Source organism: Balaenoptera musculus, chromosome 13, assembly GCF_009873245.2.
Source record: "Balaenoptera musculus isolate JJ_BM4_2016_0621 chromosome 13, mBalMus1.pri.v3, whole genome shotgun sequence".
Taxonomy (NCBI): Eukaryota; Metazoa; Chordata; class Mammalia; order Artiodactyla; family Balaenopteridae; genus Balaenoptera; species Balaenoptera musculus.
In genome coordinates this window covers 60,282,753-60,298,856 of record NC_045797.1, presented here as the reverse complement: position 1 = coordinate 60,298,856, position 16,104 = coordinate 60,282,753, and the positions used below count along the sequence as shown (strand labels likewise).

At 36.6% G+C, this 16,104-nt stretch overlaps 1 protein-coding gene across 5 annotated transcripts in view; it reads right to left on the bottom strand.

Annotated features, from left to right (window-relative positions):
• The window catches only part of PRKD3 (protein kinase D3), an 83,980-nt gene that overhangs the window by 66,577 nt on the left and 1,299 nt on the right, over positions 1–16,104 (bottom strand). For 2 of the 5 annotated variants that reach the window (XM_036872466.1, XM_036872469.1), the window contains exon 2: positions 8,594–9,551. The exons of 1 other annotated variant lie outside the window; for it this stretch is intronic. In XM_036872466.1, coding sequence (XP_036728361.1) covers positions 8,594–8,881 — 288 coding nt within the window. In that variant the 5' untranslated portion in view covers positions 8,882–9,551. Of the gene's footprint in view, positions 1–8,593; positions 9,552–15,909; positions 16,018–16,104 lie in introns of those variants that run through there. 2 more of the 5 variants (XM_036872467.1, XM_036872470.1) reach the window with 2 other exon arrangements.

Here is a 16,104-nt window from a genome sequence, read left to right as displayed (position 1 = left end):
CTTCTATTCAATATTGCACTAGAGGTTGTAGCCTCCAGTACAAAACACGAAAAAGAAATGAAATATTGGAAGGCAAGATATAAAGCTATATTTACAAAAGACAAGATCATCTATGTAGAGAATCCTAAAGAAACTTTAAAAGTTACTAGAACTAGTAAGTGAATTTAGCAAGGTTGTAGGACACAGTGTCAATGTACAAAAATCAATTGTATTTCTATATACTAAAATGAAAAACCAGAAATTAGAAAATTTAACAATGTTCACTGCAGCACTATTTACAATAGCCAGGACATGGAAGCAACCTAAGTGTCCATCGACAGATGAATGGATAAAGAAGATGTGGCACATATTTACAACGGAATATTACTCAGCCATAAAAAGAAACGAAATTGAGTTATTTGTAGTCAGGTGAATGGACCTAGAGTCTGTCATAGAGTGAAGTAAGTCAGAAAGAAAAACAAATACTGTATACTAACACATATATATGGAATCTAAAAAAAAAATGGTTCTGATGAACCTAGGGGCAGGACAGGAATAAAGACAAAGATGTAGAGAATGGACTTGAGGAAATGGGGAGGGGGAAGGGTAAGCTGGGATGAAGTAAGAGAGTAGCACTGATATACATACACTACCAAATGTAAAATAGATAGATAGTGAGAAGCAGCTGCATGGCACAGGGAAATCAGCTGGGTGCTTTGCGACCACCTAGAGGGGTGGGATAAGGAGGGTGGGAGGGAGACGCAAGAGGGAGGGGATATGGGGATATACGTATGCATATAGCTGATTCACCCTGTTATACAGCAGAAACTAACACAACACTGTAAAGCAATTATACTCCAATAAAGATGTTTAAAAAAAAAATTAGAAAATTTAAAAACCCCATTTAAAACTGCATCAAAAACATGAAACACAGATAAAAAATGATATACACAATTCTGGTAGGCTTTTATGTATAAATCACCAAGCTGATTTTAACATTTATATGGAAATGCAAAGGACGCAGACTGGGATAAACAGTTTCGAAAAAAAGAACAAAGTTGGAGGATTTATGCCCTGACATCATGTCTCTATAAAACTAAAGAATTCAAGACAACGTGGAATTAGTTTAAGGATACAGACACATAAGTCAATAAAACAAAACAGTGTTCAGAAATGGCCCAAGATATATGTGGTCAACTGATTTACAACCAAGGTACTAAAGTAATTGAGTAAGGGAAGAATAGTCTTTTCAACAAATGGTCCTGGAAAAATCTGATGTCCTACAAAAAGAAACGAAGTTTGATTCTTATCTTACTATATACAAAATTATTTTGAAATGGACTGTTGAATTGTGCCCCTCAAAAAGATGTTCAAGATTTCCCTGGTGGCGCAGTGGTTAAGAATCCGCCTGCCAATGCAGGGGACACGGGTTCAAGCCCTGGTCCGGGAAGATCCCACAAGCCGCAGAGCAACTAAGCCCGTATGCCACAACTACTGAGCCTGCGCTCTAGAGCCCACGAACCACAACTACTGAAGCCCATGTGCCTAGAGCCCATGCTCCTCAACAAGAGAAGCCACCACAATGAGAAGCCCATGCAGTGCAATGAAGAACAGCCCCCACTCACCACAACTAGAGAAAGCCCGTGCGCAGCAACGAAGACCCAATGCAGCCAAAAATAAAAATAAAAAGAATAAAAAGAAAACAGAAAGATCTCAAATAAACAACCTAACTTTATACCTCAAGGAACTAGAAAAAGAACAAGAAGTAGTAGAAGGAAGGAAATGACAAAGATCACAGTGGAAATAAATGAAATAGAGACTAAAAAAACAGAAAAGATCAATGAAACTAAGAGTTGGTTTCTAAAAAAGATAAACAAAATCGACAAGCCTTTATACAGACTTAACAAGAAAAAAGAGAGAAGACTCAAATAAACAAAATTACAAATGAAAGAGAAGACATTACAACTGATACACATAAATACAAAGGATCATAAGAGGCTACTATGAACAATTACACACCAACAAACCGGACACTTAGAGGAAGTAGATAAATTCCTAGAAACATGCAACCTGCCAATCCTGAATCATGAAGGAATAGAAAATCTGAATAGATCAATTAATAGTAAGGAGGCTGAATCAGTAATCAGAAACCTCTCAACAAACAAAAGCTCAGAACCAGAGGGCTTTACCGGTAAATTCTACCAAATATTTAAATAAGAATACCAATCCTTCTTAAATTCTTCCAAAAATAGAAGTGGAAGGAACACTTCCAAACTCATTTTACAAGACCCACATTACCCTGATAATAAAGCCAGACGAGGACACTACAAGAAAAGAAAATTACAGCCTAATATCCCTGATGAACATATACATAAATATCCTCAACAAAATGTTAGCCAACTGAATTCATTAAAAGCATCGTACACATAATCAAGTGGCATTTATTCCAGGGATGAAAGGATGTTTCAACGTACACACATCAATAAATGTGATACACTACATTAACAATATGAAAGATAAAAATCATAATCATCTCAATAGTTGCAGAAAGAGCATTTAACCAAGTTCAACATCAATTCATGACAAAAACTCTCAACAAAGTGAGTGGAGAAGGGACGTACCTCAAAATAATAAAGACCATATATTAACAAGCCCACAGCTAACATCATACTCAATGGTGAAAAGCTGAAAACTTTTCCTTTAAGATCAGGAACAAGACAGGATGTCCACTCTCACCATCTTTATTCAACGTAGTACTGGAAGTCCTAGTCAGAGCAGTTAGACAAGAGAAAGACATAAAAGACATACAAATCAGAAAGAAAGAAGCAAAACTGTATATTTGCAGAAGACGTGACACTATATATAGAAAACCTTAAAGACTCCACCAAAAAAACTGTTAGAATTAATTTAAAACTTCAGTAAAGTTACAGGATACAAAGTCAATATACAAAAGTCAATTGCATTTCTATATACTAATAACATACTACTGGAAAGAGAAATTAGAAGCAATCTCAGGACTTCCCTGGTGGTCCAGTGGTAAAGAATCCACCTTCCAATGCTGGGGACGCAGGTTCCATCCCTGGTCGGGGAACTAAGAGCCCACATGCAACTAAGCCTGTGCACCACAACTACTGAGCTCATGCACCTCAATGAGAGAGCCTGCGCACCACAACTAGAGAGAGAAAAACCCGCACACCACAACTAGAGAGAAGCCTGCATGCCACAACTAGAGAGAAGTCTGCGCACCACCACTGGAGAGAGAAAAACCCGCATGCCACAAGTAGAGAGAAACTTGCATGCCACAACTAGAGGAAGCCCCCACACAGCAATGAAAGATCCCGCATGCCTCAACAAAGATCCCACGTGCCTCAACTAAGACCCGCCGCAGTCAGAAAAAAAAAAGAAACAAACTCATGTGCAGGTGTATCAAAAAGAATAAAATACCTACAAATAAATTTAACCCAGGAGGTGAAAGACCTATACACTGAGAACTGTAAGACACTGATGAAAGAAATTGTAGAAGACACAGATAAATAGAAAGATATTCTATGTTCACAAACTGAAAGAATATTAAGATGTCCATACTACCCAAAAGGATCTACTGATTCAATGCAATTCCTATCAAAATTCCAATGGTATTTTTCACAAAAATAGAAAAAACAATCTTAAAATTTGTATGGAACCACAAAAGACCCTAAATAGCCAAAACAGTCTTAAGAAGAACAAAGCTGGAGGCATCATGCCTCTGATTTCAAACTACACTTCAAAGCCACAGTAATCAAAACAATATGGTATTGGCATAAAAATGGACACATTAAATCAATGAAACAGAACAGAGCCCAGAAGTAAACCCATGCGTACATGGTCAATTTATTTACAACAAAGGAGCCAAGAATATACAACGGGAAAGGACAGTCTCTTCAATAAATGGTGCTGGGAAAACTGAAGAGCCACATGCAGAAGAATGAAACTGAAGCCCAGTCTTACACTGTACACAAAAATCAACTGAAAATGGACTACAGACTTGAACATAAGATCTGAAACCATAAAACTCCTAGAAGAAAACATAAGAGGGTAAGCTCCTTGACATCGAACCCAGCAATGATTTTTTGGACTTGACATGAACAGCAAAGGCAACAAAAGCAAAAATAAACAAGTATGACTAAATCAAACTAAAAGCTTCTCTATAGCAAAGGAAACCATTAAAAAATGAAAAGGAAACCTATGGAATTGGAGAAAATATCTTCAAATCTTATATCTGATAAAGGGTTAATATCCAAAATATATAAAGAACTCATATAACTCAATATCAAAAGAAAACAACACAAACAAAAAAAACCCCACCTATCAATTAGATTAAAAAATGGGCAGAGGAGGGCTTCCCTGGTGGTGCAGTGGTTAAGAATCTGCCTGCCAATGCAGGGGACACGGGTTCGAGCCCTGGTCTGGGAAAATCCCACATGCTGCAGAGCAACTAAGTCCGTGTGCCACAACTACTGAGCCCGCATGCCACAACTACTGAAGCCTGCACACCTAGAGCCCGTGCTCTGCAACAAGAGAAGCCACCACAATGAGAAGCCCGCACATTGCAACAGAGTAGCCCCCACTCGCCGCAACCAGAGAAAAGCCCACGTGCAGCAACGAAAACCCAATGCAGCCAAAAATAAAATAAATAAAATAAATAAATTTATTTAAAAAAAAAAAGTGGGCAGAGGAACGTAATAAACATTTTTCCAAAAAAGACATACAAATGGCCAACAGGTACATGAAAAAGTTTTCCATCAATAATCATCAGGGAAATGCAAATCAAAACCACAATGAGGTATCACCTCACACCCGTTAGAATGGCTACTGTCAAAAGGATAATAACATATGTTGACAAGGATGTGGAGAAATGGGAACCCTGGTGCATTGTCAGTGGGAATGTAAATTGGTGCAGGCACTATGGAACAGCATGGAGGTTCCTCAAAAAATTAAAAACGGAACTACCATGTGATCCAGCAATTCCACTTCTGGGTATACAAAGGATATGAAATCACTATCTTGAATGAAATCTGCACCTTCATGTTATTGTATCATTATTTACAATAGCCAAGATGTGGAAACAACCTATGTGTACATCGACAGATGGATAAAGAAAATGTGATACACACACACACACACACACACACACACACATTATTCAATCATACAAGGAAGGAAATCCTATCATTTGCAACCACATGGATGGACCTTGAGGGCAGTATGCTAAGTAAGATAAGTCAAGCAGAGAAAAATAAATATTGTATGATTTCACTTATATGTGGAATCTGGAAAAACCAGAGCTGGTGATTACTAGAGACAAAGGGTAGAAGGTGGGGAAATGGGTGAAAGTGGTCAAAGGGTACTAACTTCTAGTTATAAAATAAGTTCAGGCAATGTAATGTACAGCATGGTGACTACAGTTAGCAATACTTTACATCTGAAAGTTGTTAAGAGAACGATCTTACAAGTTCTCATCACAAGGGGAAAAAAAAACTTACATTATGTGAGATGCACCAAAACTTGTTGCAAGTATTAAGCAGAAAGGGTGTGCAAAGCTCCTGACATAGAGTAGGTACTCAATAAATGTTGTCAATTATAATCTTCCTCCTTTCCCCTCCCATATCTTTGCTCATCCTGATTTTTTTGCCTTGGTATGTACTCCTTACCTCCCATATCACTGAAATCTTACTCATTCTTTAAGTATCAGATGAAATGTTACATTTCATATGAATTCTTTCATATCTTTTATCAACCTGAGAAGAGCACTTTTTATTTTAACTTTACTTTCTACTTCTCATATTTTATTCTGGTAAATGTTTCCCTTACCAGACTATAAGCTTTTTGAGGGAAGGGACAACATTTGGTTAATCTACTTCCTAAAATTTAACTAGTGCTCTATCTTTAAAAGGTTCAATAAATGTATTTACTAAGAACAGAAATAAGAAAAGCAGGTGTGCCCATCAGAGTCCTGGGAGTTAACCTGGAGCTATGCATGTGTAGGTAATGGAAGTAAGTGATTAGCAAGCAAGAATCTAAGAGAGAATAAGAAAAGAACTTCTGACATGGTTTTTCCATCTCCCAGGTGAGTTAGGGATCCATGAAACCTCTCTATCAAACCCCAGAATCTGAGTTGGTTCCCTTAAGATTTCTTTCCCGTTAGGACCTGAGTAGATCATTCCTTGAAATTCCTTTCTCCTTTATCTGTCTCTAGAGTGAAGACTTAAATTTAGGTTAAATGATTCAGAATTTCACAGCTGGAATTACACACTAGAAATCATCCCAACTCGGGCTTCCCTGGTGGCGCAGTGGTTAAGAATCCACCTGCCAATGAAGGGGACACAGGTTCGAGCCCTGGTCCAGGAAGATCCCACATGCTGCGGAGCAACTAAGCCCGTGCACCACAACTACTGAGCCTGTGCTCTAGAGCCTGCGAGCCACAACTACTGAGCCTGCATGCCGCAACTACTGAAGCCCATACACCTAGAGCCTGTGCTCCGCAACAAGAGAAGCCACCGCAATGAGAAGCCCACGCACCGCAACAAAGAGTAGCCCCCGCTCGCCGCAACTAGAGAAAGCCCGCATGCAGCGATGAAGACCCAACACAGCCAAAAATAAAAATGAAATAAATAAATTTATTTTAAAAAAAAAGAAAAGAAATCATCCCAACTCAATCATTTGATAGATGTGGAAATGTAATCCAGAGAAGTCAAATCACACAAAGTTATGCAGTTAATAAACAACAGAGCTGGGAATTCCCTGGCGGTCCAGTGGTTAGGACTCTGTGCTCTCACTGCTGAGGGCCTGGGTTCAATTCCTGGTTGGCGAACTAAGATCCCGCAAGCCGTATGGGACGGCCAAAAACAAACAAAAAACAATAGAGCTGACCTAGTTACAAGCTCAATACTCTTTTTCACTACACTTAAACAACAGTTAGGATTCTAGCACATGTCAAAAGGAGTGTGTAATAAAATTGTCACATACATGTTTTATATTTTTGCCAAACACATCCCCATATCACTACAATATTGATTCAAATTCAGTTCACCATGATATTCATTTTATGCTGGCTATCTCCATAATCAATAATTCTATTTTATATTTGCATAAAGTTGACCCTGAATTATCTTTTCTTGAGCCATATCTTGTTTATTTCCTTGGCTTCACTAGAATTTTTCATAGATTATGATTTTTAATCTAGCTTCCCAAGAACTTGACCCATCTGACCCACTTCTCACATCTATATTAATGAGGAAGTAACATTAATTCTAAAATGATCCTGTAGAAAATCAGTATGCCTCTGTATAAATATAAGAACTAAGTTAAAAAAAAAAAAAAAAAAAAAAAAAAAACTAAGTAAAATTTCCAAAGGTTGAAAACTGAATAATATAGACTCTACCAAAACATTAGTTACGATTTTCTATGGGCTCAAAAAAAGACAATAAAGTTACAAATTGTATTTAAGTTAAAATCTTACCATTAAATTAAATACCTAGTTGCAAAAATATTTATTAAAACATCTGTTACCATCTGATGAAAGGGAAATTAAAAGCAAAGATACTTAAAGACACAAAGATGGTTCTACAGATCTACAAAAGAATACCTAAAATTACTTCAGGCCACATTTAAACAGATAAGTCACTGTTAACACACAGGAGACGGGTCATTTTCACAAACCACGTAACATTTTTTTGACTGTTAATTACTTCTACATCAGAAGATAATGCTAAACCATGTGAAGCATAAGGAACTGAAACAAAAACAGTAAGACGAGGAGCATTATCCAAACACATTAATCTTACTGATAGGATTTTTAAAACATAAAGTATACTAAGTTGTTTGAAACATAGGCTTGGTCCATTAAAAAGAAAACGTAACCAATTCATACTATTTATATACATAGTTTTATGATATAACATAGAACATACCAGCTCATGCATCAAATCAAGATTATTAAAGAAATTTAGCTAAGATTCCTTAAAAAATGGTATGGTACAGGGCAGGGGGTGAGTAGACTGGAAGCAAAATAAAATCACCCTCAATTTAAAAATTTTCTTCTATTCTGATATATATTACAGCTCATTTACTTAATTTTTAAGAGACAGAGAGAGTGTGGTCCTCTGGCAGTTTAGGTGAAATCAGGATCTAAAGGGGACAAAGAGGGTATACAGAAGGGCAGCATACAGGGGACCTAGGAAGAACAAGGTATGGACCTGGACTCAGCAGCAGCTGTGTCTCACCCTTTTGGTAAGCCCCCTTGATGCCTTGTGCCTTCTACCTCCTGATTGTTTTCTCTGAAAACAAGTGAGACTGCTTAAGTCCTCTTGACTTTACACTGATTTTCCTGCTCTTAAAGAGATGAATTGAATAAGCAGTATTTTAAAGCTTGGATATAGGCTCCAGCTGTTAGACTCTGAAATTTCAGACTTTAGGCTTTTAGTCTATTTGGACTCTCTCCCAATGCTCAGAATTAGGATACAAACAACTGACCGATCCATATGTGTTAACTCACTGTTGCATGTATAATTTACAGAAAAGCAGTAGAAACAATATTAATTAGAAAAACTACTGTCATAAATAGCATGCACAGTACCTTCTGATAAACAATGGAGCACACAAGATCCTTGACAGCAGATAAAGATAGTTCCTGGGCTTCGATGGTAATACTCTCCCGTGTAAGGCCAATTTGCAGTAGAAATGAGATTGTATGCACTGAGCCTCTGGAGTTGGTGAGTGACGGTGCACTGAAGCTTCCATTAGAGAGTCGCGCAGAGAGTCCTGTTTTAGGACTTGAACACGGAGAAGGAGCTGGAAGCACAGCAGGAAGAGTTGCAGGTATTACAGACTTCTGGGATGATGGAGGAGAATTGTTTGCAGACATCTGCCTTTCTTTAATCTTTTAAAACAGTTGTCAATTCTTTTTCAATGGTTATGAAGAGGCCTTAAAATCACAGTGGTAAAAAAATGACTGTACTTTCAGATTTAGTTGAAAGCTTCTTTATTTCCTCTTTTAAGCCACTCATGCTGATGATGGCAAGTTCTACAACTGTGAGTTGAATATACAAAAGGTCCCACTTCCCTTAATATCAGTCCCATCAAAGAAGAGTCTTGTCTTTAGGACCACAACCAGGGTTTTGGAAAGGATTTAACATCACTGAATTATCCTCATCAGAAGAGAGTTGACATTGTTCATTTACTAAACATCTTCATCTATTTTCTTTTAAGTCTATTCTTGTCTCTCTCTTTTAATTTCAGAAAATACATAATGAATAAAAGTTGTTTTTCTGTCAAAATAAAATCCTCCTAGTTTAAAAAATAAAAAGTGTTTAGGATTAGTCTATTCAGTACTTATCCTTTGGTTCCTTGATCTAATGGGACACTTTCTCAAATGTCCACACCTTAAATCACCTTCTCAAATGTCCTCATTTTCATTTTGGAGGAGCAAATTTTTCCAGGATTAAGCACAAAGGCTTTTTAAAATAGTACAGGTATATTCCACTTGGTGAACGGGCCCATGGAGAAAAGTTGATGCTTTCTGAAATGTAGGTAGCCTGGAAGAAATTTTTTAGAAACTTTTAATATTTTATACTCACTTAACATTATTTTAAAAATGCAAGAATCCTTGGGACTTCCCTGGTGGCCCAGTGGTTAAGAATCTGCTTGCCAATGCAGGGGACACGGGTTTGAGCCCTGGTCCAGGAAGATCCCACATGCCGTGGAGCAACTAAGCCCGTGCACCACAACTACTGAGCCTGCGCTCTACAGCCCGCGAGCCACAACTACTGAGCCCACGTGTCACAACTACTGAAGCCCGTGCGCCTCAACTATTGAAGTCCGCGCACCTAGAGCCCACGCTCTGCAAAAAGAGAAGCCACTGCAATGAGAAGCCCGCACACTGCAGCGAAGAGTAGCCCCTGCTCACCGCAACTAGAGAAAGCTCAGGCGCAGCAATGAAGACCCAACACAGCCAAAATAAATTAAATTAATTAATTAATTTTTTAAAAAAGGAATCCTTGTGCTTTCTTTAAATGATAAATTTTGGTTGTATGTTTATAATTCACCAATAAATCCTAATGGGTAGCCTTTTTTCTTTGGTCTAGTTATCAGAGCCCATAATTTCAGGGAGAGCCTCCTGCTAAAAAAAAAAAAAGCAAAAAACAAAACCCTGCTATTCCTCACTAATACCTAAAACTTGAAGGTCAAACACTTTTATTCCACAAATACACAACTGAGTTATGACAAAAACAGAAAAACAGAAGGGACAAAAAAGAAAAGTAAAACTGACATTGTCATAGAAATAAAGTACCACTCGGCCATACAAAAGATGTATAATACTGCCCTAACATAGACAAGAGTATTCTTTTTTATATTAAAAGTTTAAATCTAAGCAGATTTCTTTCAGAAAACTAAGGAAGCATATACTAAACACAGTTATATGACACAAAGAAGTGTAAAAGACATACTTAAGACAGGAACATAGGAAAAAGCGATCTTGTCATAAAAAATTTCTAAAAGTGAAAAAGAGAATGCTAAGCACAGTTACTTATGTATCACAGTTTTACATAAGGACAGTTCAACAACTAAAAGTACGACCCCATGGCTAAGTGAAATGGCTCACAAGAGATGGATCTTTCAATTTAAATTCCATCCATATACCTGTAAACAAGTCTAATGATAAAAAAGAGTGAAGCATCCAATGTGGTTGCAGAATGACTCTGGAAAGTAGTTAATGGGGCTAAATAAATGAGAATGAACATAACAGAAGAGCAAAAACATACAGATATAGTATTAGGAATGAGCAAGTTCAAGAAAAAGTATGGCTTAGAAAAAAACTGCTTAAAGATAACAAAGCTTTTAGAACTACATTCAGATAAATAATTTTAACCCATTTTATTTTGTACAGCACTTAACATCTTGTAAATGTTTTATACGCTTTATCTCATGATATCTCTTTGGAATTTGACAAGGCAAATACTATTTATTATTTTTGCAGATGAGTTAACGGAAGCAAAAGCAGATAAAGTAACTTGCCCAGCATCACCTGGCCATTAAGAGGTGGAGTGGGAATCAGGACCCAAGTTTCGTACTTTCCTACCAAGTGCTGTCTCCACAATCCCATACTATTTCTGAAAGAACAAGGAACTGAGAGAATCACCGCTCAGAGAGGATGTTGTTAAGGTTGAGAGCACACTGAGAAGGCACAATTGCTCAACTTGTCTTTTGCTTACCTTCTCTGAGTTTTTAAACTAAAGTTGTAGAAGAGCACTGAGAACTGAAACCTGAGCCTGGTGAATAAGAGGGACTAACACATCTTTATGGAAGTGCAAGTCTTCAGGTTCAGACGCAATGCACTCCATATTGCTAAAGCAATTAGTCAGTGCAATCACAAAGCTGACTCCTATCATCTTGAAGAAAGAGCTCAGAAAGAAACAGTCATGGCCTGGAGATGGGTCAGAACTGCTTCAAGTTTTGTGGGCTGGAGGAGTGGGGAAGTGATTTCAGAAACTGCAGACATATAAACTTAATATTAACCCTTAGTCAAATCTGAGAATAGATTATGAAAGCAAATGGTTTTCGAATACTTAGAATATAATGATCACTAGAAGTCAGCATGAATTCAAACAGAATGCCAAATCAGCTACATTTACACCTTTTAAAAAAGGGGGTATTGGCCTTTTTAGATGGAGGAAATAATAACTCACAGTAATTGAGCTCTATCTGCCAGACACCGTTCTGAGCATTCCATATGTGTTTCCTCACTTAATCCTCAAAACAACCCATTTTATAGTTGAGAAAACTGGCTTAAAGTACTTGCCCGAGATCACACAATTAGCAAAGCCAGAAAAAAAATTAGTGTATTCTGGCCAAAACAATTTGCAAGATGATATTCCATGCTATTTTTGTAAATATGTTGTTTGAGTATGAGTTAGATGTTAGTGTAGTTGGTTAAGTTTGCTGCTCTGTATCAACTTAGAGAAGCCTTTAGGGGAGTGCATTGGAACTCTGCCCTTGGCCCTATATTGTTTTTGATTATTTATAAGATAATAAAGACATGGAAGACATGCTTATAAAATCCTCAGATTGTACAATCTGGGAGAAATAAACTAAAATTCAAGTAAACTATAACAATGATGAGAGTAAAGCTTTACATTTAGTTCAAAAAGTCAAATGTGCAATATAGAAATGGAGAAATGCTGACTTAGAGCCTGTTCATTAGAGGACTTATCAACCCAAGAGTTTAACAACGGCTGCTAATATAATGGCTGACTAACTAATGTAAACATAAACCCCCAGGACACTGAGAACACATCAGCATCAATCAGTATACTGGTTGCTAGTCAGCTTATGTTACCACTGTATTCATTTTTACAGTCCACGCTTCTAAGAGCTATATTGATGTAAAAAAATAATAGAGTACATATCTAGATAAAGCTGAAAACAATGTCATGTGACAAATTATGCTTAACACAACCAAGCAGAATAATGGTCTTCAAATATGAAAAGGTGTTAAGAGAATAATTGGGTTTTTCCCCCCATTTTTATATGGATGATTTATTTATTTTTTGCTATTGATAACAATGTATTCATTTATGAAGTGTTATCCCTACTCACACCACACACCCAGGGAGTTGTGTTACTGGGTGGACACAGTGCAAACATAAGATTAGGAAATTAACAGAGAATAATTGGTTTTATTCAGTATCATTGTAGAGGGTAGAGGGTAGAGGTAAAATGAAGATAACAGCTATGAGGACTGTGCTACTGCGTGTACAATATCTACAGTGGTACCTGGCTTATCCTAAGTGCTAAGTTTTAGCAATTTTCACAGTAATTAGGTGAAAGAATTAACAATTAAGCTCCTACTTCATACTAAACACTGCAACTGAGATATCAAACTTCATTAAATCCTTGCTATGACACTAGGAAATTTGTTTAACTGCTTTACAGAAAAGGAACCAGAGTTTCAGAATTGTTGCTTACCCACGACTACACAGCTAATAAGTGATGGAACTGGGATTCACACCAAAGTTTCCCTGACTCCAAAGCCCATGTTCTTTATACTTCTTCACTTCACCTCCAACAACCTAAGAACAATCTACAACAGGTTTTCTCATGAGGTAATGAGGTCCTTAAAACACCTGACTTGAGCAGTTTCAAAAAGCTGAACTGTCATAAAAAGGTGAGTCAAATATCTATGAATAATACTGTATGCAGGTTAAATACTTCAAAATACAAGACACCAATGTGTTCAAGAATAATAATTTATTTGTTACGGATATCTTCCCACTAAATTTCCATTTTATAATACCTGCTAATATTAGCCAAATAACAGTAACTGTCTTATGATTACAATCAACTATCAGAACGATCGATAACTATTAATAAACTATATGTTATACTTTTGTATAAAAATATTTTTTACAGTTTCAGCATGAACACAAATAGAAGAAACTAAGTGAGCTATCATATTAGCTTCTGCCCACTCATCCCATCTGTTTTCCCTCTCCTTGTTTTGCTTTATGGAACCTTGATTTGATCTGTAAGATGCAACAAGATGTAGGGTGCAAAATATTAAGACTAAATATCAAAAAAAATCTAACAACTCTAATTTTGTCTTTATGCTTCAATCAGAAAACTGAGACAATAGTACATCATACTAATTCATAAATCAATTAGATATGTTTGTTGCTAATAGCTATGAGTTGGCAAGCATTTCTAATATGTTTATTTGCAACATCTCAAATATTCTTTGGGGGAATTATCTGTCACATATTTCATTCAAATGAAACTGTCACTATTGTTGAATGGAATCAAAAGATGGCATATTAAAGGAATCTTGAGCTCAACCTGCCCTATTATTACAGACAAGGTAAAAATAAAGGCCCTGGAGGTTAGGTGACTTAACGGAGGGTTACTTCACGGTAACATCACAAGTTGATCTACCCTTTCTCTCCCTCTCCCTCAACTCCCCCTACATATACATTATCTCATTTCTTAGCAAAGCCTCTAATTATAAGAAGCTCTAACAGCAGCATTTTCATTCAACAAATATTTATTGAGTGCCTATTATCTGCTAGACTGTTATGAGAGACTCGGGTTGTACAGCAGTGACCAAAACAGACATGGCTATTGCTCTCTCTGGAGCTTACAGTGTGATATGGGACACACACATTAAACAAATATTCACATTAATAGCAAGGCAATTACAAATTATGAAAAGTGATATGACAGAGTATACTGAGAGGAACTAATTTCAACTGAGGTTCACAGGCAAGGCACCTTTAATGAAGCTAAAACCAAAGGGTAAGTAGGAGTCAGGGAAGCAGAGAGAGAAGCAAAGAGGATTCCGGAAGACAAAACAAATCCAGCTAGTAAATACTTCAAAACGAAGTTCATCATTTAGTGTAGGCAGTGTCCTTTTTGTACTCAGTAAAGGCAAAAGTAAAGAGGTAAAACACTTTTCCTATTCAGAATACCATAATATTTACACCATGACTCCCTACCAATAACAGGTTTTCCTGGTTTAATTAAGTTTTGTGTGCGAGGAATGCTAATGAATGCAGGGTCTTTTTTTCTCCTGTTGATATGTACTGTATTCTTTCAGTATGTACAAAAAGCATATGGCCTTTTTCAATGCAATACTGACCAGAGTCCTGAAGTCAGTATCCCTGTTCTACCTTGATACAGGCCTGACTTTGCTTAATAATCCTGATGTTGCTTTTATATTGTATGAAAAATCCAAGTAACTTTGTTGATGGTTTTTAAAATCATAGTTTCTAGCAATCCCTACACCTACTTATATATTTTCAAAAATGTAACTATCACCTTAGATTAATATAAATACTTTTCCTCCTAAAAGCTCAGCATTCAACTAAATTGTTGCTGGTAAAATTCAGCTCATCTAGACCAGGGGTATTTGAATCTCAGTCTTTTCCACTGTCAGAGAGAATAGAGATAGAGCACACCAAGTCTGCTCTCTGCTCAGGCACTGAAAAGTTTATCCAGTAACAAGATTACGGACTGCCAGTCTGGTGATGCTGTACAAATTTACATTTGGCTTGTTGTATCTTCATAACCTCTCTCTGCACCAGTGGTATCTGAGAAATCTGACTCATAGCCAATGAGCAATTTCTTACATACAGCCACTATAAACTAATCACACAAGTGGAGAAAACCTTCTTCTACACTGAAATTAAAATTAAAACATCTCCTAAGTACATTATCTCAAGTTTTTTCATTAATGAGACAACTGCTCCAAAAAGGCTCACATACATGTTCAATTTGAATTACATAATCAGAGACTCAAAGTACTATCTGCACAGATTATGAATCATAAGCATGATTATTATCAAATCAAATTAAAAACTGTACTAGCTAATAATTTCCCAATATCAAGTTCTGTAAAATCAGTTTCTTTTTAAAATGAGCAATTAACTCTAATATGGTAATATTTTCATCAACTTTAGAATGTCTTTTTAAAAATGAGAACAAAATGTCCCTTAAGAAACGTGCATTTAAATGACCACTTTTTTTTTCTGTATAAGATTTTCCCAATTCTTATATAATTTAAAAAATTTAATATCCAAGAACTTGATTTATTAAGCTCTTTTTGGGGGGGGGCATGGCAGATTTTAGATTAAAAGCAATCCACTAAGAGAGAAATTTCTATTTTAAAGACGTCACCTCATGAAACTGAAAGCTTATAAAATTTATATATTTAAAAGACTCACTACGATCTGAGATGCTTAAAACATTCATTTCAAGATAATAAACCAGTCAACATTCTTGAATCTGAGTCATCCTAAAAAGTTAAAAGCTATATACCAAATTATAGAACTGAGGATGGAAAACTGGCTTGTCAAACATTCAAGTTCCTCTGATCAGGCCGACCACATCTACATTACCTACCGAAGCAAAACCTAACATGAAGGCTTCTGTGACACGTTTTAAATACTTTTAATAAAACTTGTAACTTCTTTTTTGGCTGAATGTCCTTGCTTGCTCTGAATCCAGATCCTAAAACGGAAGGAGGAAAGGGTTCCTTTATTAAGTAAAACTGGCCTAGATCTCGGTCGGGGAACTTGATGGATGCTTTCAGCCAAA